The following is a 23,565-nucleotide window of genomic DNA, read 5'->3' as shown; positions in this document are numbered from 1 at the left end:
TTTGGCGGTAGATTTGAATTTTTTTCGTTACCTAAAATATTATAACTGATCCAAAAAGTGACTATTAACTTTCAAATATGATTATTATTAGTTTGATCGTCCCTCTGATTACCTGAAACCAGATTATCAATTTGCAATTATATTTAAAATTTCTGATTACCTGAGGCTGAAGAAAAATAACTGATACAATTATCAGTTTATTTTCATACAAATACCATCCGAAACTCAACATGACTCAACGCCATGAGATCACTTTTTTCAACCAATCTAGAAATCTTTTGACGTACCAATCATTAATTTCGACACTATTTAATGATATAAATTAAACATTATAAAAATTTCATACTCTGCTGGAACTGGAAAAAAACTCAAGTACGGCGACAAATACAAATTATTGAAATTCATCTCGCAATTTGCGGCGTGGTTTATTCTGAAGGTTAATGACATCTATTTGAAATTATTTATCTAATTTACATCAATTTCTGTAATTGCCAAACCCATTTTAATCAACTAATTGAGGAAGTAGTAGTAATTGATCGAGACGACGATCTTCAAGGAAATGAAGATAGAAGTTAGACCATAAATTATAAAGGTATTTTAATAATAAATATAAGAGGCTTATGGATATGTGGTGGATCTATTTTAAATTTAATAAATTATTTTGAGAGTGTGCTATTGTTGGCTCTTTTTGACCTGATAGATTTGCAAAACCTGATTGGATCATAAAAGTAATAGCTCTGACTTTAAAACTAGGTATATAAAAACACGATTTTTCAGATTAGAAATAATTATGCTGTTTTGTTATTTTCAACACAGGTAGTTCTATAGATGAAAAAGAGCCAAAATAAATGGTAGTCTTATGGACCAGGGCTTCTTAAACTTTTTTCATTTGCGACCCCATTTATGATAGCAAGCTTCTTGACGATTCCACACAAATATAAAAGAAAGTGAAATTAAAATTTTTAGATGATCTATATTATTTATTAGGTAACAATATTATTTATTAGGCAACAATATACATATATGCATATGGTTTTAGAACTTGTTGTAAAACATACAAAAATCCAGACGTGATATTATAATTTTTTTTTCTTTTATATTCAACAATATATTTGCAACTATCCTACATAGACATTAAGTAAATCTTTTGGCAATTATATATAAAATGACATCGATATATAAATAGTGAAAAATACACAGTTGCATTTTTCCTTTATAAGAAGTAATGTAATATGACACGAGTGATATTATAAAATGATAAATATATTTTACATTAAAATCTCTAGCCCCCATAATTTTCCTATGTGACCCCAAATGTGGTCGCGACTCATAATTTAAGAAGTCATTTTATAGATCACTAAAACAAATGCAAATGTCATTCTATACTGTTTATTGCTTTTTTATAGAACCTCAAGATTGATCTGAAGATCAATAAAATTAAATAATTAGCTTATGGAATTAAGATCTTAAGATCAATCTTGAGGTTCTATAAGATTAGCAATAAACAAGAATGACTTTTGCATTTATTTTAATAATCTACAATACTACCAATAATATTGAACCTCTGATTCCTTTTTTTTTTAAATTTCAATATCTGTTGCTATAAATTACATAAAATCTAGTAATACATAGTACAAAAATGGACAGAATTTCCATTAAAATAATATTTGTATTATGATAATTTAATATAAAATAAAAAGCAATGACTAGTGGGGTGCATGACATCGTGCCTCAAGGCAAATTGCTGGAACTTCCCGTACCGTAATCAAGAATCTTGGTACGGAACCCAAAAAAAAATTACACAAAATGTGTACACATTATTGAAATCTCTATAAAATATCTGATAATTTGATGTACATATCTCCTATAAACATTTTTGACCGACAAATGACATTTTTTTAACTTATTTTCATTGAGAGTCCATAACCGCTGGGCCTGCCTTTCGAAAAATTTATTCAGTTCATCTTGTCAATACAAGTAAAATGTTTTTTGAATTATTAAAATCGGACGCTCCGTTCTCTTAAAAACTGAGTTACCGATTTTGGCACTTTTTGCCCCGTATCTTCGGAACAGATAGACCTGCCTATGCCAAAAACTAATCAGCACGTCTCCTTATCAATACGAATCGAATGTTTTTTGAATTATTCAAATCGGTTGAACCGTGTTCCTGAAATCGTCGACGAAAATTTGTATCCGCACACACACACACGCACACACACGCATACACACAAATACATACATCCACTTTTTTAAGGTATGCAAATATACAAATAATAATTAATAACAATATTAGAAATGATAAAATAACAAAATGATAATAATAATGAAAAATAATAATAATAATGAAAAATAATAATAATAATAATAATTATTATTATAATGAAAGAACCTCTGATTCCTTATATTAAATACCTAATAATATTGAAAGAAATGTGATTCTATAAAATCATAATATATATATTTTTTGATTCTCATTTTATCTTTTACAGGCTACATTAATTTACAATTTCTTTTAACCAAATTTATTTTAATAATTACATATTTTTTTGGACGATATCAAAGTAATTTGTTAGTATAATTTTATAAAAAAAAACATTTTAAAAACTTTAGTGAATATAATATCATTATAAATATTAGAGCAGTTAAATTAATGTAATTGACTCATCAAAATAAAAATAGAATACAATTCGATTAACAAATGAAAGAGAAATATATAATAAAACACAGAATTAAAAGTATCCTTTCTCTTCAAATTTTTTGAAATTTATTTTCAAATAAATATTGGATATGTCTTTCTTCTGTAAACAAAACATTTACAATAATATATAAAATAACAAATCAAAACATTTTATTATACATTAATACTTTTATTTAATTATTATAAAATAGAAAGAGTTTACATTTTATCTTAATGATTTATTTTGCCTTACCTTTAAATTAAAAAGTGAATATGTATTTTCAATTTTATAATAATTATTTAATTGTATTAATATATAATTTTATTTTATTAATTATCAATAGTTTTACTGAAAAAGAGCATCTCATAACCCAAAGGTCTAATGATTTAATCAATTTTTAATTCAATTTTAGTTAATTCAATCTTTGAAAAAATAGGCTGTTTGTTCAGAAGTTTAAAAATCAAAATTAATAATAGCTATTCAGAAAACTTAAACAATTGTACTATTATTAATTTTTCTGAACCACCTCCCACTTTTGAAAAAATATTTAAATTTTAATTTATAAATATTTCTACATTTGGGGATATGGGATAAAATCTTATTTGTTCCTAGTAAAAGAGCTAACATTTTATTAACATATTTTTTATGCTTTTATACACTTTTCAATCGTTTGAAAATGAAAGAAAGGAAGTATAAATTTCACTCTTTACCTTTGAGGTATCGAAATTATTTTTAATTTTTTACTCACCATAAATTAAATTACACTCACTAAAAATAATAATTGATAATATATATTTTTATTTATATTGGTTGGTAGAATAATAAAATTTAAAATTTATTCTATTTCAATAGATCTAATAGATTGAAATTTATTAATTAATTATTATATTATTGCTGATTATTTTTTGATAAATATGTGTAGAAACATGACATGTCCATGTCAGGATGTAGATTATATAATTATATATAAATATATAATTTAGATAGAAATATTAACATAATTAAATTCTAATGTTCAAATTAAATATTCAACCAGAATTACTCATATCCCATTTTTTGGAAACCCGTTAATTACTGATTCGTATTTACTCATTTAAAAATGGCGCGCATACAAATACGTATATATAATCTAAGATCATAGAATCAGTTTGTTTTTCTTTATTAAAATATGACCACGGGGTCTTCACAACCCGTGTAACGTTTAACTTTTTTGCACATTTGAAGAAATAAATAATAAATAAGCACCAGATAGAATAAGAATTTGTTAACATGGAAGCTTGCAGCATTAGAAGAAAATATTCTTAATTAAAATTTAAATATACAAAATTTAAAATCTGAAAGGAAATTTCTTGTTTTTTTGATCTTACTAACGATTGGTTTGTCTTTAGGAAGTATTATTGTCAAAATATAAATGCAAACATGCAAAGTTTGAAAATGCAAATGAAGACAAATAATACCTACTTATCTTTTACCATGTGATATTTTCTCTCGGCTGCTGGCTCCGTTGTTGTATCATGCACAATTGTTCATAAAATTAATTTTAACTTATCTTTTTCGTTCTCGGTGTTTGTGAAGACCCACCCATCGTCCAAACGACATCTCGCGTCGACATCAACATTGCCAATCATCAGTTCTCCGACAACTGTTCGACCATTAGTACCGCGTCATCGAGTTCGACTTCATCCAGCTCTAGTTCTTCGCCGAACTCTTCGCCTGGTCAAACAAAAACGATCGATGTGGAAGACACCAGTCCCAAGTTGAGTAGAAGGCAACGAAAAAATAGATTGAATTCGACCACCCAGAAGAAAATGAAAACTAAGGTGACGACTAGCAAAAAGCAAACAGTGGTGGCCCAGAATTCGATTCAGGCCAGCCGGCCTCCAGCGCCGCCACTGCGACAACACACTAAGCTGAACTTGTCCGAGAATGAATTGGTGAAGTATTTGCGAGCTTATTTATTGAACGAGAGTCAGTTTTTTGACTCTAGGGTATCCTGTGGAAAGCTCTTTGTACCCTAAACGAGCGATCATATATAAAACTAACGATCCTAGACAAAGTCCTCCGACTAATGTCAAACTATTTTACAACACGAGTTCTGCTTTTGTGCCGCCTAATGCTGAGACTTCCTCCACCGATTCTGGGCAAGGTTCTAGTGACGAAGAACCGAGCTCAATGAGTGAATTGGAACTTCAAAGTTTGAAAGTGAAGCAACGGCAATTCTACATCGAGGAGAAAATGCATAAACAACTAATGCGTCAAGATTATACGAGTGATGAGAAAAAGTGCGTGCGTTGCGGTAAAGGATTTTTCGTTACCAATGATGGTGAATACTTAACTCAAGAGCACTGTGCTTATCACTGGGGCAGATTGCAAATTAACCCTGATAACACTTACAAAAAGCAGGAATACACATGCTGCAAAGGCAAATTAAATTCCAATGGCTGTGAAACTGGAAGATTGCATGTGTGGAATGGTGTGGATTTTGGAGTTAATGGTCCATTCGATGGCTATGTTAAAACCAAGACTCGCAAGAGTAAAATGGATAATCCTGGTGTTTATGCTTTAGATTGTGAAATGTGTTACACAGCTCATGGTCTAGAATTAGCTAAACTTACTGTAGTTGGCAGTGATGGCAGATTGGTCTACGATGCTTTCGTCAAACCAGAAACTGAAATAGTAGATTACAACACAAGATTCTCTGGAATAACCGCCAGGGATCTATCAAAGCGAAACGGTACCACCTGCAAATCTTTAAAAGAAGTACAACATGATCTTTTAGAATTTATATATGCAGACACCATCTTAATCGGTCATGGTTTAGAAAATGACCTGCGTGCTTTGAAAATCCTGCACAATACAGTCATCGACACAGCCATTGCCTTCCCACACTATTATGGCTTACCATTTAGAAGAAGCTTGAGAAGTTTAGCCAGTAGTTTCTTAAAACGTGATATACAGTGTTCCGAGAGTGGACATGACAGCTTTGAGGATGCTCGGGCCTGCGTTGAACTGATGCTGTGGAGAATCAGAAAAGATCGAAGTAATAGTAACAGCATCAAGCAAGATGCTAATTAGGTGCTAGAGTGAATGAATAGGTGTGAATTTTGTGATACGATTTCTTATGTATTTAAAATCATGTTCTTTTAACACATCAGTTACATATTTAAAGTATGTATCTTTTTTAAAATCACTTCGAATCTTGAGCTTAACAAAGTGAGTTTTAGAACAAATACTATATAAATAAGAGTGTGATAAGTATAATTAAGTAGTTGTATAAAAATTATATTTATAATTTGATAATGCATTCACATGCAGATGCATAGTATGAATGTATATGCAAATGTATGTTTGTGAAAGTGTATGTAATTATATATAAATATATATAATTTTGTATGTATGTATGTAAATGTAACATATTTATAATTTATAAGCATATTTCATTTTTTACTTTTTCATCATATTAGTTTTATTTTTAATAATGTTGAATAGTTATAAGGAATCTCGTTATATAAGTAAGACTCAAGTGTACTTAATTCATTATCGACTAAGTGTCTCTTAACGAAAAAGTATTACTATTTTAAAGAAGTGTGATTGTATGTATTAAATTAAAATATATATCTACATTTAATATATATTTGTAGATATGAATTTTTTGTGAGTTTGTATATAGGTATGAGATTTGTTGAATGTGTATTTTTTCAAATAAATTTTAATTAGATCTCGATTTATATGTATTAATGAGATTGATTTGTTAAATGTGAATCTTTTTACTTGTAAATGAGAGGCTATAAGTCTATGTATATATGAATAATGTACACTTTATAATTCTATTTTTAAGTTAATTTTGTTAAATATAACAAATATGAAATCAATTTTGTGTTCAATTTTTTGAATACTCATACTGTTGTTATTAATTTTAATCTTAATTACAGTTTTTTTCATTTACATTAAGATCTCCTAATGAGTTGCTAGTATGCCATACTAAGCACGGAATTATAAAACAATGAAATCCATTGAAAAAATCTAAAAATTTGTTCAATTTATGAGAATTTTGCTTATGTAAATACCATTACTATTTCACTTGCTTGTGTGATAGTTGATCCAACATTTTTGGATTTTAAATTTACATATTTTTTAATAGCTCTGTTGATAAGTTTTATTTTGGTTTTGATATGAAATATTTGAAATCTTTATTTGGTTTCAAACTAAAATAAACTGGTTTCTTATGAAGGTGATAAGTATATTATCTCTTTTTATTAATAAAGTAATTTTTAATAACCTCTATATTTATCTTCACATTTTAATATGTCAACAGAGTTAATAACTAACATGACTTCATTTCCTAAATATCATAATAATTTTCAATCGTCACAAAATTATTATGAATGATTAACTGATTGTAAATTTTATAGAAGTGTACCTGTATTTGTATTATCAATTCAGAGCTTCTGTTTATATTTACAAAGTCAATATATTAAATATTACAAAATCATTAAATTGAACTATTATATAGCAATGTATAACTATATTTCTAATTTAACAAAGTGCCTGTCGGAAAAATTCAAATGCCGATGAAATGTTTGAAATATAAAAAATATTTTATGAACTTTATTCTGTGTGCGTCTTTTTTATTTTTTATTGTATGATTTTTGAAAAAAAAATTGATTGATTAAATGAATCATTTATGAAAAATATAAACATATTGTTTTATTGAACATATAAATTACTTAATAGATGCTGATTTAATTGATGATATTTTTTGCAAACAATTGTAGTAAAATTTAAATCTTTTAAATGGACATTCAATGAACATTTTGTGTGTTTTAAAAGTTATTTTTAAATTTATTATGAGTTTCGACTTTTTGATAAATACGATTTTTAAATTATAGATCAACTGATTAAGTTAATAGTTCTTGCAAATAGGAGAAAATTATATAACTGCAGTTTATTCAAGTCAGTATATTCAATAAAAGCCAAAGGTATTTTTTATGTTTAAATTTATTTGTAAATTGAAAATTACAATCTTTAGATTGTTCAAGAACAAATGTCATAGCTTATTAATTATCACAAGGATAAGTTAGTTTTTGCCAAAGAATCGGACTTGCTGATATATATATCCAAATGTTAATTATTTTGACATGTTTGAAATGAGTGAAAATCCATGGATATATCTTTAATTCTGCATCTTTCTTCTGCTGTAGTTTTAGCATCAGAAGCAGCTTTAATTGCATCCTCTTCTTGCTCTTTCTCTGTCATTAGCAGTTTTACGTGCTGCTTCTGCTGCAGTTTTAGTATCAGCAGCAGCTTCAATTGCCTCCTCAGCAGCCTGCTGTTGAACGATAGCAGCCTGCTCCGCCAGATCAGCCACACGTTTTATGCCAATAAGAGAATCTTCTAGAGACTTGTGATATACAGTATCTATTCCTGGTAATGGAGATTCTTGTCTAGCCTTTTTTCTGTCATTAGCAGTTTTACGTGCTGCTTCTGCTGCAGTTTTAGTATCAGCAGCAGCTTCAATTGCCTCCTCAGCAGCCTGCTGTTGAACGATAGCAGCCTGCTCCGCCAGATCAGCCACACGTTTTATGCCAATAAGAGAATCTTTTAGAGACTTATGGTAATCTGAAGTAGATCTACTTTGCGCAACCGCTGCAGCTGGTTCAACATCTTCTCTCTTTTCGGATGTTCCATCACCACCACTATCCATGCTTGGATTTTCTATTTTGAAAAATATTAATATTTTTGACATGTTCAAAATGAGTGAAAATCCATGGATATATTTTGACATGAAATATTTAAAGGGAAAATGTATGTTTTTGAAACTTTTAAAATGGGTGAAAAATGTTAATATTTTTGACATGTTTGAAATTGACGAAAAACCATGGACTATAGTCCTATGGACCGATTTTAAAAATTCAAAAGTCATCTTTTAAAACTCGTCAAGGGTTAAGAAATAGCGTCGATTAGCTCTGCAAGAAGATTTTTAGGACTGTTTCTTTGGAATTAGTAGAAATGTGCGAAATGTTTGCATCTTTTTACGTTTCGAAGGCTTCTGAACATTTTGTTAAAAAATTGATGTATATGTGTTTATGTATTTGCGGTTACAATTTGTTGTCGACGATTTCTAGAGCACAGATCAACTGATTTGAGTGATTCAAAAAGCAATCGATTCATATTTACGGGGAGACGTGCCGATTAGTTTTTGGCACAGGCAAATCTAGCCGGTTTCAGGGTTAAAAGTTTCGGAGTTATGGCTAGAAAAGTGCCATAAATGGCAATTCAGTTTTGCCCGATTTGAATGATAAAAAAAAAATTCATTTGTATTGATGGAATGTAAAGTTGATTAAACTTTTGGGAAGGCAGATCGAGCGGTTGATGAGTCCCAGAAAAAGAAGTTGAAACTAGTGAGGTGCATGGCATCGTGCCTTAAGGCAAATTGCTGGAACTTCCCGTACCGTAATTAAAAATCTTGGTACGGAACACAAACAAAAATTACACAAAATGTATACACATTATTAAAATCTCTATAAAATATCTGAAAATTTGATGTACACATGTGCAATAAACATTTTTGACCGCCAAATGACATTTTTTTAACCTATTTTCATTGAGAGTCTATAACCGCTTGACCTGCCTTCCCAAAAATTTGAACAGTTCTTCATCTTGTTTGATTAAAAACTGGGTTACCGTTTTTGCCTATGTCAAAATCTAATCGGCACGTCCTTATCAATACGAATCGGAAGTTTTTTGAATTATTCAAATCGGTTGATCCGTCTTTCCGAAATCGTCGACGAAAATTTGTATCCGCACACACACACATACATCCATTTTTTCTAAGGTATGCCAAAATATTCAGAAACCTTTGAAACGTAAAGATATATAAAAATTTTCATTTTTGATTTTTTGCGATTACTATAACTTGCCCTACGGGAAGTTAATTAAAGTATTTATTGTTTAGATATATCGAGTAATTCCGATGTTTTTGCAATAGTTGCTTTTATATTTTATATTTTACATTGTTCTGCAAATTTGTTTATACGGAACTGCCAGTGAATGACTAATTGTATTCCATCTGGATTTATTTATAATTATATTATGTAACAGTATACTTCCATCTACGCATTTGGTCATTCTAGCGTAAAAGTCATCTTAAAAACTGACCTTTTTCTCACTTTTTCGCCTTAATGACGTGTAACTGATTCTGATTGAATCACTAACCTTGACATAAAGAACAAATCAACCGAATCCTCGTCGTTCCTAATTAGATTTTTATTCAATGGCAATATGACATGATAATGATTTATCATAAAGAAATAGTAAATATACTGATAAATAAAATATTCACACTCTAGGTAACTTCCCTTAGGGTAAGTTATAGCAATCGCAAAAAAATCGGAAATGAAATTTTTTATATATCTTCACGTTTCAAAGGTTTCTGAACATTTTGGCATACCTATGTAACCTAATGTATGTACGTGGTCTGTTCAAAAAGTACCCGGAATTTTCGTTTTTTCAAAAAAATATTTATTTATTCGTCTACATTAATGTGGTCCCCTTCAAAGTAGTTCCCCCCAGATATAATACACTTATGCCAGCGTTTTTTCCAATTTTCGAAGCACCCTTGATATTCACTTTTTGATATGTCCTTGAGCACTCTCAGCGATTTTCTTCAATCGAGGAAAACCGCCGTCCTTTCATGGGTCTCTTCAACTTTGGGAATAGGAAAAAGTCACACGGAGCCATATCTGGTGAATTTTTGCACTTTGCAACACTTTATTTCATTTTTACGCAAAATTTAATACAAATTCTTTGACTTTTCAATTCTTCCATTGTAAAAATCGCCGAGCTCAGAAAAACACGTCGAACCTTAGCGACTACCACAGACAAAGTAAACAGTGAATATAGCTGAAAATTTCATCATACTTTAGGGGCATGTATACCAACACAATAAAAAAAAAATTTTGGCAATCAGACACTCCAGACCCGCGAAATTTAATTATTAGTAATTCCGGGTACTTTTTGAACAGACCACGTATGTGTGTGTGTGTGTGTGCGGATACAAATTTTCGTCGACGATTTCGGGAACACCGATCAACCGATTTGAATAATTCAAAATGCGTATTGATAAGGAGGCGTGCTGATTAGTTTTTGGCAAATGCAGGTCTAGCCGTTCCGAAGATACGGGGCAAAAAGTGCCAAAAACCGTAACTCAGTTTTTAAGAGAACGGAGCGTCCGATTTTAATAATTTAAAAAACATTTTACTTGTATTGATAAGATGAAGAACTGCTCAAATTTTTGGGCAGGCAGGTCCAGCGGTTATGGACTCTCAATAAAAATAAGTTAAAAAAATGTCATTGGGCGGTCAAAAATATTTATTGGACATATGCACATCAAATTATCAGATATTTGATAGATATTTTAATAATGTGTACACATTTTGTGTATTTTTTTTTAGGTTCCGTACCAAGATTTTTAATTACGGTACGGGAAGTTCCAGCAATTTGCCTTAACGCACGATGCCATGCACCCACTAGTTATTAGCTTATTTTCCACTTCTATTTAGCAAAGATTTTGAATTTCTTATCAATTTATTTAGTTCAAGTAAAGTAGAATCGATGAAGTAGTAACTTCAACGATAATTTTGTATAATTATACTTTCAGTCACATTCTCTATTCATTGACATGATTTCTATATTTTTTACTAATTTATTTCTATATTTTCATGTTGAGTGTATAAAGTTTAAAACATTTGTTCATTTGTTGGTGGAGATTGATGGAACTTATCTCGACTTCTGATGTTTTTCATAAAAAGAAATTATATTATTTTTGTTTTGTATAAAAATCAGCAGATGTGCACATATTCAACTTTCACATTCGTAATTATCTATATGTATATATATGTATGTATATATATATATATATATATATATATATATATATTAATATAAAATGACGATATAATATGAATCACGAACATGATTACCGTGGCAATGAACTTACAAATGAAAGTAGAAAGTATTAGATATTGTTATGTTGTATTATTTGTGCAGAAATATAATATATGCAGATTTGCCCGTATGCATGTCAGGCTATAAATCTATTTTTTTAATATTCGGACATATATACATATAGATATATATTCGAATAGTCTTGAATTTGATGTTGATATAATATGTGTAATTTGAGTTAAAAAGTCGGACGTTACATCAATAAAAATAGTATGAGGGTTTTTAAAAATTTATTTAAAATCCATTCGGTTCGGCTAACAACTTAGCCTTCATTCAAAACCTAAGTAAATGCCTTCATCAACATAAAAACAACTCAAAAAATCACAACCAATTCAAAACGATGTTAACTGTTTTGAGATTTTTTCAACTCAAAAATTTTACATTTTGAAGAGAACGTAATTAAAAGAAGATTCGCTGAGGGATTGTTTTTGCAATTGCATAACGACATGGTCATAAACAAACGCTTCGACAATACGGCCCTGAACGAAACAAACACGTGGTTTCTAAATAGCGTGTCAAAATTTCTTAAAAAATGACAAGATCCCATGGCTTTTTAAAATTTCCAGTAAAATTCTTCCAAATTTTATCAATTTGGAAGCATTCGAGCCCCTGATAGCAAGTAAATTCAAAAACACCCATATTAAGGCTCACCTTAATTATATTTATGTGTGTGTGTGTTGAGAGTAATTAAAATATAATAATGATAATGCTAAATAGCAGTATGAAATTAAAACTTGCAATGCAGCTCTATTTGTCAGTAGTCAATATTTTATAAAATATTTTTTCAAACAAATGTAGAGAAATGCAGACGTCCTAGGCCACTTTAGTTTATGTAATAAATTGGAAACAAAAAAAAATTCAAATATGAATCAAAACTCTGAATCTCCAATTGTGGCATGCTTTGCAGTGGGTAAACCACCCATTTACGAGAGTCATTCAAGTGTACGTAACTTTACCGCAACTTTTTGGCCCAGCAGCCTTAAAGAAAACAAAATTTTTAGACGAGTTGAAAAAGTTTGATCTTCGCTGGGTTCATGTTGAAAAATAAATTACCATTTTTCCGAAACAGTGCTTTTCATTTGTAAGCTAAGTAGATATTTGTTGGATGACCCACGTATATATTTTCAGGAAATCATGTACCATGCAAATAACTATCCTTTTTTATTTCCGCCATAGATAGAACAGTTTTTGTATGGTCTCTGACTTCTCTTCCTGCAACGCGATCTTTCCGGATAAATGTGCCTTATGACCACGCGACCAGGGTGTGCTGGTCCCCAGATAACAAGGCGCTGCTGGTTCACACGTACCAGGAATCAACGATCATGGTCTTCAAACTGGACAAGTGCAAGAAGGACAAGGAATCCTGGTTCAGCGGAGCTAATAATGCTATTACGTTTCCTAAGGTTGGTAAATTGAGACGAAAAAGTCCAAATATTATTAGAAATCAGAAACTAATCAGGAATTTCTTTAAATGTTATTATTGTTTTTATTTGATATTAGTCGGATAATAGTTAAATCAAATCTTGGTGCTTGTTTTATAATTATTAATTTTTTTATCATATCCAGTTTTTTGTACATATTTTCATCAGCAATCAGAACGATCACTTTATTACTGCAACTCCTATAATATTGGTGAATCTTTCATTAGTGCAGCAATGCATTTAAAGAGTAATTTTTACTTACATATATATTATTATCAATATATCTAAGAAAAAAACGATGTCAAGACTGTTTGACATCAGACTGCCGATGCAGGTACATGTAACGAACCTGAAACTTCTGATTGAAAATCTATAGCTCTTACTAATAATTCACCAGGAGGCTATAATAAACATATGACTCCAAAGTTAGTTTTAACAAAAATGAATAAAAGCATGCAAGTATTCATTATATAATTTTGCCATTTTACCATATTGACGCCATTAACTGAATGTTTACAATAATTTATGGCTTTGTAATTTGATTTAATAGAGTCTACTTAATTATTTAAGGATGAATGGTCAGTTCGCTCTTAGCATTTATCATAATCACTATAAATTGATATTCAACGTCAAAAACAATTACAATTGAATAATAAATACAAGTATAAATTGAAACAAAAAAACTTAGAAAAGTAGTATAAATTAATCATTGTGAGATCTATTAATCAAAAATTCATGATGTCTACTCACAGATAATTAAAATATTTTTTTTTTTTTTACAAATGTCGTTCGAAAAAGTTATCATAAAGTCATAATTTTGACAAACCCATCAATGTTTAAAATAATGTGCTGGTCAAATGGGATTTAGTAAATAGCTATTACTAAGGAAAAAGTTTGATTATACTTGAATTACAATTTCTTTTATTTATTGTTCAGTTAATGTCGGTGATTACAGACAATACTTTGTATCAAGCTCTATAAATAATTCAAGATTCTATCTATATATTTAACTTTTTTTCGAAAATCTCGTTGTGATCAGTGGTGCAAATCAAAGTGGTAGCGATGCGTAAAGTAAAATATGTCAAGACTATTGTAATATATTTTCTTTTATTTTGTTATTTTATTCGTCATCGAAAATTATTGCTTGACGAATAAAATAGTCTAGTATACTAGACCAAAATAAAACCAAAAATATTTAAAATAAGTGCTAAGTGCCCCAATTTAACCTGGAGTTTAATCATATTGTTTTCGTGCTGTCTACGAGTGTTTAATAAATTATGTCTTATAATGTAGGTTAACAATGCATATTAAAGTTGATTTTTGATTATGATTTATATCTTACCCCACACAGCACATGGTTGACATAGGGTCAACCTATGGTCTGTCTAAACCCATTGGGTTATAAATTGGCCCATTATGGGCTTATAATGACCCGGTAGACTGTAAATGGAACCAAACAGGTCGACCATTGTTTGACCCGTGCTGTATGGGACGATTCTTATGTTCCAATTGTTACGCCATTTTTTGAAAATCTATTCGCAACTCTTATCAAGACCGTGTCTATGGGTCTAGGCACAGGGAACACGCAAGAAAGCCGGAGCCTTCCGAAGACTTCCGAAGCCCTTCCTAAGCGAAATCCGATCGAGGACGATAAGAATGGCTCTCTTCTACCACGGACGCTCTCGAGAGAACATATTACAATAAATTACATAATCTTTGTTTTAGTATCTGATATATTATTAAATAAATCCAACGTAACTTGATATATAGTTGTTGGTGTTTGATTTACATACTCCGCTTATTAAACTTTCTTCTATATAAATCTATAATAATTTACGAGTTTTCACACTGATGGCACAGCACAATGTACACATTTTTTAAACATAACTAAACAATATAACGGTAATGTTGACGATTCCCAAATTAGTTGACGGTTTCCCAATTTTGAGAGTCATCATCCATTGCACTATCATACAACTATTATTATCGGCGTTTTCATTGTTAAGTAATGATAGAGATTCAAAATAATTCCACTATGCTCCAATATTAATTATTATTGGAGCCATTTTCATTAGAACCACTCATTTTCCATCCCACAGTTGCATAAGACCATCTTAGAATGTTAGTTTACCAAATTATAGACAAACTCCTTCATTCAGTGTGAATCAGAACATAGGTCAACTTCCTAGTACACATATTTTGGACAAATTGTTGAATTAAAATAGAAGTATCAAATTTGATGCTCATATAGTTTAATACAGACAATAGCTCCTTAATTAAAAAATAAAAGGGCTATGCAAAAAGATATAAAAAGTAGTAAGCAAATTAAAATCTTGATATCTGAACACATGTACAATTTGACTCACAATATGAATTTTTTTCAACCTAAATAGTTTTACTTACCAAGAAAATTTGTTTAGGCGCTTTGCAGAAGGATGCTTTATATAACGCATGACAACTCAATTCTTATAATTAACGAGTGATTTGTAGATAGAATTTCGAAGTTTTATGTTAATATAGTATAAAAAAATGGTTATAATTTCAATAATTCTAATTTTATTTCAGGTTTTCGATTCAGAATGCATTGGCCTGCAAATTTCGAGCGATGGCCATCATGTGATGTCTTGCTCTAAAGATGGAAAATTGGTTTTGTTTGATACAAAAGGAAATGTTACGCAAAAAATCGAAGACACTGGACTTGGTTCGAATCATTGTGCTCGGTTGTCACCAAATGCTAAATTTGTAATAGTCTGTGGTAAGATATTCTGATGATCCTAATAGCCTAGAAAAAGGGAGAGACCCCGACACGTAGTATAAAATATATTTTTGAGAAAAAATTGGGCATTTCGTCCAAAAAGCATAAATGATAATTGCTATGCACAAAAACTTCAACAATATATACAAAAATTTCTTAATATCTATTTCAATGCCAAACTAATTGAAATTAGATAAGGACTAAGGAATAAGGACAGGGGCAACATTTTGTGTTTATCTGTCTATAATCAGAAAATTCTGTTTGTGATTAGCTCGATACTTCTAAAGATTCCATTCTTCAATTATTAGGAAATACTTGTTGAAACCAAATTATTTTTTATCACAGGATTCTCACCAGATGTGAAACTTTGGACGATTGGCGACGATAAGGATAAGGCATCGGCAAGACAAAATCCTTCATCAGGCAGCGATAGCAGTTTGAAAAGAGCTTTTGAACTTACCGGACATTCTGGTTCCGTTTGTGATGTCGCTTTCGAGATGCAGACACTCCGAGTTGCCAGTGTTTCGAAGGCTGATGGATGGCGTCTTTATGACATCGATGGTAAGATATTATTATTGCTACTTGTGAGCACAATACTTAATTCATTCCTCTTCCCTGCCTTGATTATAGATCACTTTTTAATTTACTTTATCCCAATTACTATTTCTTTTCTATTACCTCAGTGAATTACAAGAAGGGTCAATCTCCAATTCTTCTGAAGAAGGCACCGTTCCAAAATGCTTCAGGAAATGTTGGCGCTGATGATGAAGTATCGCACGTGGCCTTATCGCCTGATTCGAGTGTGATTTGTGTTTCTCAGGGAAGCGACCTGATGTTCTATGAAACTGAAGGCGGATCCTTAGACAGGTGCATTGAGAAGGTCTACAGCACAGGTAATAATTAACATTTATAATATTCAGAAATCTATGTAATCGTAATAAAAGAGTTCCAACGATTAAGTGTGCATTGCCATGTGCAGACAGTGTCGTGAATTCGAACTCCAGCTCTGGATAACCTGATATCAGTATCAGGTTATCCAGATATCAATTTTCTTTTGAAAATATATATCTTTTTGAAAATCTCTTACATAGGGAATATGTATACATATCTAATAGATTGTAAATACATATAACTAAACTGCAGAATGAATAACTAAAAATATATTTCTAGGTCCAATCACTGGTGTCAAGTTTGATTCAACTGGAAAGTATGTTTTTTGTACCGGTGACAAGCATGTCCGCATATTCCATAATGTGACTGGATACAAAATTGAAATTAAAGAAAATCTCAATAAATTGAAACACAATACAGGTGTAATGAATTCTGCTACTAGTGAGAGAATTTCTAAGACTATTGAAGACTCGAGGAAGTTTTTGGAAAGTATTGGAGAAGAAGAATGGAAATGAACTGAATAAAACATTAACAGATTGTAAAAAAGTGATTTCATAAAAATAATATATATATATATATATATATTATATATTAACCATATAATTCTTAAAATGTGTACTTTCAATCATAGCAAAAAAGAGAATTTGTTTTTTGTCATTGTTTTTGTATACCTGCTTTATTTCAAATGAAATTGCACTTTTTACAATCTGTGTCGACTGATATACATTATTCTATAAAGTCAAAACATTCCACCGAATATATTAATAGTTTAAATACTAATAAATGATTATATTCTAAAAATACTAATAACATTGTAACTAATACTTTTATATATGTTTGTATATCTTAATATGATTCTATAAAATATTTTTTGTATTATGTTTGTAATAAACAGTTATTTCTGTATGTTTCCTGTATATGTATTCAATCACCTTTACTTAATTCTATATATTATTAAATTTTGTAAAATATTTATGCTTTATTTAGCCAATAGTTAAAAAAACACAATGAAAAATGATTTTACTTATGCAATGATTTCTCAATTTGATGATATAGATTATTTAAAGGCAATTTGATAATATAGATAAACTTTTATTTGATATGATATATGAATGATCTTTTTTTTTTAACACCAATTCTGATGATAACTATTTTCAATCAATCAAAAAATGGAAAGTTCAATTTAATATTGCATATTTATTTGCATATGTTAAGAGAATACTATAATTCTGTGATTTAGTTTTAATAATCGAAAACTGTGTGATAAAAGAAATAAGCTAAAAATATAAATCTATTCAGATTTAGGTATAATACATATAAGTATTGAATAATTTTGTGATTATATGTATTAAATGAGGATATGTAGGAAATACAGTATAAATGCAATTATTAATCAAAAAAATTCAGCAAATTAATCTGAAATGATACCAGATATGGTAAGAGTTTAATATACATAATATATTAGTTAATGATATAGAGATATTAATTAATATAATATTTTGATAATAATTTATAGCTAAACTCAAAAAGTTTAACAAATAATGTCTACTAATTAATATTAATTCATAAACAAGTGCATGCTTGTTTTTTAATAGGTCAACATAAAATCAAACAAATGCTCACACCGTTGTGACATTCACATTTTTTTCTAATATAAAAATATACAAAATTAAATCGGTGCTATGGTCTTACTTGAACATCGCATGTTGGTGTATCGTTTAATTCCATGTAATGATAAGTGAGTAATTCGATTGATAAAACTAAAAAATCGTTCACAAATAATAATAATGTATCTAAAACTTTACCTATAATTATAAAGTAAATAACAAGAAATGTATTTCTGTGCTTTGAATCTTCCGCCATATTTGAATAACAAGCAGAAGTTGGTATTTAAATATTTCTGAAGGTCAATTCCTTTTATTCAGTGTAAACATAAAGAATGTATTTACAAAAACATAATTAGACACAAATATTTTGTATTATGCACGACACATATTGTAAATTAAATAATTAAATAAACATTATAATTTTTTGCATATTTCGCATTGAACGTTGGCTATCCTGTGAACTACAATATGGCCGACATCTAATTTGTACTGTCGTCTAACTCATAATCCAATTTGGAAATAAGTGTAAATTTCGAGCAAAAGTGGTAGTTTAATTTATTATCTAATATTTGTGTGTGTAACGTTAGTTGTCAGTGATTATTATTCTATTGTCGGAGAACATATAGGTAAAAAAATATTTTAATTAGTGATACGGAATCATTTTGTCATTTTGGCATATTGCAATATTGCGTTTTGTGTGCACTTTTAGTGTTTCCTAATATGATTGTGCATAATGCAGGTGCATTGATAATAATTGATTACTAAATTGTTTGTGACGTACATTGATAATTACATAAATCGTTTTTATACGCTATGAGTTTTTTTCACATTTTCTTTGCTCATAACATTTTTTTTCAAAACAAATGATTTCAGCCATCACACTGTTACGAGTATTGACGTACGGGGGTCAAAGGCTAAATTTTCTGGTAAATAGTTTTCGGTTTACCCGTCTGTTTATTTGGAAATTAATATGAAAAACTTGAAATATGCTTTTCAAAGAATTGTAAAAAGTGGGAGCAAAGTCGTGACACTAATTACGTATTTTTTCTCACGGATATGATTTCGAATTTAGCTAAATGCGCTATCACAAGATTACTCATCATTTCAGAATTGCACAATTATCTGGCATGTTTTGTTTTAAATTAAGATTGCAAATGTTTCCAAATTTTAATATTTGATTTTAAAATAAAATTTATTTAAATTGTATTTTTAATTTCTATAATAAAATTATCTGAATAGTATTTCATTTTTTTATTCTAGTAACATGATCCGTAGGCCTGTGGTAGGTCCCAGGAGCAAGGAGTGGAAATGTTGCTTCTGTCTCCACGTTCGGACTGCAACAATATGTCTTGGCATTTGGCATTTGGTAAGTAATAACTTATTTCACATACTTTTTGTATTTTTGTGTATTTTTTGAAAAGCCGACACAAGACCAAATCCCACTTATTGGTACATATAACTTCTACTATAATATGTAAATGCATATCATGAGAATTTGATATTTGAATCATTTTTTTATATTATTTATATCATTAGTATATTCATATTGTAATTACGGTTATGTTATATTTTTGCCTAGTTGCTAGAACTCGTTAATAGATCATCAGTTACATTCACTTATTTATTTTACATTATTAAATTTTAGATTGTGCTCATAGATAAACAAGTATGATTATGCTATTTATCTATTGATTTATGTAGACAATACTTGAAAATATTGATGAAGAGAATTTTTTTTATTATTTTTTTATTTTGTTTATATTAATAATATATTCATATTGTAATTACAGTTATGTGATATTTTCGTAGTTGCTAAAACTCGTTAGATAATCAGTAAGATCTCAATGAGAAATGATAACACATGCATGAATAATTCAAAATAGATATATTTATATATAATTAAAAATATGGTAAACAATTTAAAAGTATGACAATGTAGCATTCTAATAGTTTGAATCACAATATGAATTTTTTTAATCCAGAAATTAAGAAATTTTTAATCCAAAACATCTTTCATTTTGAAGACAAATTATTTATATATAACTTATAAGAATTCAGGTAACTTTCTTTTATGTAATGCCAATTATTTGAAATTATCCATATATGTTGATTATGGATTAACACCTATTTACAATTGTCTTAAAATAGTTGCTTTTTTGCAATATTTTCAAATTTTCAATATTTTTTTATGATATGAACTATTTATAGGTTTATAGGTTTATGAACCTATTACTTTATAGGTTTATACTCTTATATATATATATATATATATATATATGTATATGTATATATATATATGTATATGTATATTCTACTGCTACTGCTCATCTATATATTTTGATTTCCTCATTCAATTTTACATTTATCGAATATTTTTACATATTTATATTTATACATTATTTTTACATGATAAATCTATATCTCCTACTACTACTCCTTTTTATATTTTATATTTTCTCATGCAGTTTTATATCCATAGAAGATAAATTTTTACATAATTATATTTATATTTTATTTTTCCATGATAAATCTATATCTACTACTACTACTCTTTTTTATATTTTATATTTTTTCATTCAGTTTTATATCCAAAGAAGATAAATTTTTACATATTTATATTACATAATTATATTTGAACTTTATTTTTCCATGATAAATCTATATCTACTACTACTACTTCTTTTTATATTTTAATATTTTTTCATTCAGTTTTATATCCATAGAAGATAAATTTTTATACTTTATTTTTCATGATAAATTTATATCTACTACTACTACTCAATTTGATATTTTATATTTTCTTGTTCAGTTTTGTATTCATATTTTATCTAAGATTTTGGCATACTTATTTCCATAATAATCCTATTTCTATTTTACACCAATTTATTTAGTAGTTTTAAACCTTTTCTAAGGCTGCTGGATTTTAACTACTTGCCTTCTCATATTGATTAATTTTACCAATTGATTTAATTTAATTACTACCGATAGATAAAAAAAGATTATATATGTTTCATTTATTCCAGATGCTGCACTTGGTTGCACTATGTGTTCTTGTGATAATTTTGCATTCTCCGAACCTGATAAACCAATTGGAGCACCCAGATCAATCAATGATGGGCGTTGGTGTTGGTTCTATTTCTCGTTATAACGGCGACAATAGCTTGTTAAACAAGGTTGATGATAATGGAACACCTTTGGGAGAAATGGAGCATCCTCCATATGCTTATAGAGACCACTCACTTACATATCGTAAGTACCTAGAATAATTTATAAAAAATTATAATTTGTTATATTAGAAAATAGAACAATATATCATATCATTGATCAATTTGTATGTTTTACATCATATATTTTTTTACCACTTCTGTAATATTGAATTATGATGTAATATTTTTTTTATTTCCATTCAATTTATTTAACTTAAGTATGGAAAATGAGCTATATTATTACTAAACTTTTATTTTGAGTAAGATCATGTTTGTTTCAACTACATTTTAGTTCTCAATTCATTTACAATTTAGTTTGTCATTGAAATTACATTTTACATTATGGTTAGGAAACAAATTACTTTCAAATAATCTTTCAAAGGCATTTCCGATTTGTAGTCTACAGCTATTCTTCTAAACACTATTTGATTCAATATGATTATGATCAATGAATTTTTTTTGATAATATGAAAAGTACTTTTTATTGAAATGGGCAATTTTTTACCATAATCAAAGCATCTGGATAACCCAAACTATTATTTATTCTAAACTAAGTTGATGGCTAATGATATAATAGAATTCTGAAAATTTTGCATATCAATGGATTTGAACAAGTTGAATATGTAAACATATTTATATTTTTATTTACTCTTTTCATTCAATATGTAAATAAGATTTCAATATATTTAGTACATTTCTGAATGGAAACTTGTAGCCTTGAAATTACAAAAAAGATATATTCAAAAAAATTCTGATCTAAACTAATTTAATATATAAATAATACAACTGAGCGATGGTTATGTGACGGTTTTACGAGAGCAGATTTACCGTACGCCACTATCAATATTACAGTTAACGCCTCTCGTTCTATTTTCCACGCAAAATTTAATATATTTCAAATATTAGAAAACGTGGAGTAGCGAAGGCAATGTATTTATGCATCCTAGACTGGTCTTTTGTCTGAGTATGTCCCTTTTCCTTGCCTCTGGTACAATATCTGGAGTAATTTTTTGGCTTTTATCTCGTGTATGTGCATGTGTATGTATGTAAATATATATGTATGGATGAATGAATGAATGTGTGGATATAATTTTTGACGACGATTTTGAGAACACGGATCAGCCGACTTGAATGATTCAAAAAAAAAAAATTTGATTCTTATTGATAAAGAGACGTCCAAGATAGGTCCAGCCGTTTCAATGATATGGACAAAAGTGCCAAAAATTGAAATTCAGTGTTGGAAAGAAGATGAAGCATCCGATTTGAATGATTCAAAAAACATTTTACTGGTATTAACAAAATGAAGAACTGATTTGATTTTTGAGGCAGCAGGTCTAGCGATTACGGAGGACTAATAAAAAAAAAAGTAAAAAAAATGCCATAGCAATCATTAAACATATGCATTTCAAATTATCAGATATTTTATAGAGATTTTAGTAATAAGTATGAATAATTGTTTTTATTTCTATGGATTCTGTACCAATATTTATCAGATATACTGCCATGCGGCGCTTACGCGCTTCGATATTTTGTTTATAAAACAGCTACGCAGCCCGATTGCTTTAAATAAAAGTTCATGATATTCAAAAAATGTCAAAATATAAAAAAATTAACATTATTCAAAAAAGTTAATTTTTTTAGAAAGTTTCAAACTTCTCAAAAATCGATCTTTTCAGTTTACAAATTAAATTAGTTTACTTAAAAATTTTAATTTTCGGTACGGGAAGTCCCAGCAATTTGCCTTAAGGCACGATGCAATGCACCACTAGTTTATATTTATTTTTATAAATGCTCTTATATATTGAACACATAGTTTTGTTTACATATATAGAGTACATATAATTTTTTGTTTTCAAAATATGTTAGTAAAATCGTTCCATCTAAAATATTGAAATTTCATTTCGACTTTGAAATTTGTTTCAGTTGATTTAACATTAGTTGAAACGTCCTGAAGATGTTTCTTTTGTTAATTTTGGTATCTCGACGATTCAAGCCATTATG

General features: G+C 28.9%; 3 protein-coding genes across 3 annotated transcripts; all 3 read left to right on the top strand.

The window, feature by feature from the left end:
• The first annotated feature begins 4,663 nt into the window (after positions 1–4,663).
• On the top strand, positions 4,664–5,889 carry LOC113382925 (putative exonuclease GOR). Its single transcript, XM_026621178.1, has one exon. The coding sequence runs from the start codon at positions 4,851–4,853 to the stop codon at positions 5,751–5,753; it is 903 nt and encodes a 300-aa protein (XP_026476963.1). The 5' UTR covers positions 4,664–4,850; the 3' UTR covers positions 5,754–5,889.
• A 6,659-nt stretch (positions 5,890–12,548) lies between these two features.
• LOC113383590 (transducin beta-like protein 2) lies at positions 12,549–17,266 on the top strand. The gene is made up of 6 exons (XM_026621843.1): positions 12,549–12,630; positions 12,861–13,087; positions 15,671–15,860; positions 16,206–16,421; positions 16,544–16,753; positions 17,031–17,266. Exons 1-6 carry the CDS (start codon positions 12,549–12,551, stop codon positions 17,264–17,266), a joined length of 1,161 nt encoding a protein of 386 aa, XP_026477628.1.
• A 1,610-nt stretch (positions 17,267–18,876) lies between these two features.
• On the top strand, positions 18,877–21,624 carry LOC113383588. The gene is made up of 3 exons (XM_026621842.1): positions 18,877–18,984; positions 19,619–19,724; positions 21,382–21,624. The coding sequence occupies exons 2-3, from the start codon at positions 19,623–19,625 to the stop codon at positions 21,622–21,624; spliced, it is 345 nt and encodes a 114-aa protein (XP_026477627.1). The 5' UTR covers positions 18,877–18,984; positions 19,619–19,622.
• Positions 21,625–23,565: the final 1,941 nt, after the last annotated feature.

Source organism: Ctenocephalides felis, unplaced genomic scaffold, assembly GCF_003426905.1.
Source record: "Ctenocephalides felis isolate EL2017-DRISC unplaced genomic scaffold, ASM342690v1 CF-g0.4_SCAFFOLD_03570, whole genome shotgun sequence".
Lineage (NCBI taxonomy): Eukaryota > Metazoa > Arthropoda > Insecta > Siphonaptera > Pulicidae > Ctenocephalides > Ctenocephalides felis.
The sequence above is the reverse complement of the archived record's forward strand: the minus strand, read 5'-3'. Positions and strand labels throughout refer to the sequence as shown.

Bases quoted from the DNA above. Each gene is read 5' to 3' on its own strand.
- LOC113382925 (XM_026621178.1), top strand. From the start codon at position 4,851: ATGAGTGAATTGGAACTTCAAAGTTTGAAAGTGAAGCAACGGCAATTC.
- LOC113383590 (XM_026621843.1), top strand. From the start codon at position 12,549: ATGAATCAAAACTCTGAATCTCCAATTGTGGCATGCTTTGCAGTGGGT. The intron at 15,861-16,205 runs GTAAGATATTCT...TTTTTATCACAG, and splicing joins TAAATTTGTAATAGTCTGTG to GATTCTCACCAGATGTGAAA. The intron at 16,422-16,543 runs GTAAGATATTAT...CTATTACCTCAG, and splicing joins GCGTCTTTATGACATCGATG to TGAATTACAAGAAGGGTCAA.
- LOC113383588 (XM_026621842.1), top strand. From the start codon at position 19,623: ATGATCCGTAGGCCTGTGGTAGGTCCCAGGAGCAAGGAGTGGAAATGT. The intron at 19,725-21,381 runs GTAAGTAATAAC...CATTTATTCCAG, and splicing joins GTCTTGGCATTTGGCATTTG to ATGCTGCACTTGGTTGCACT.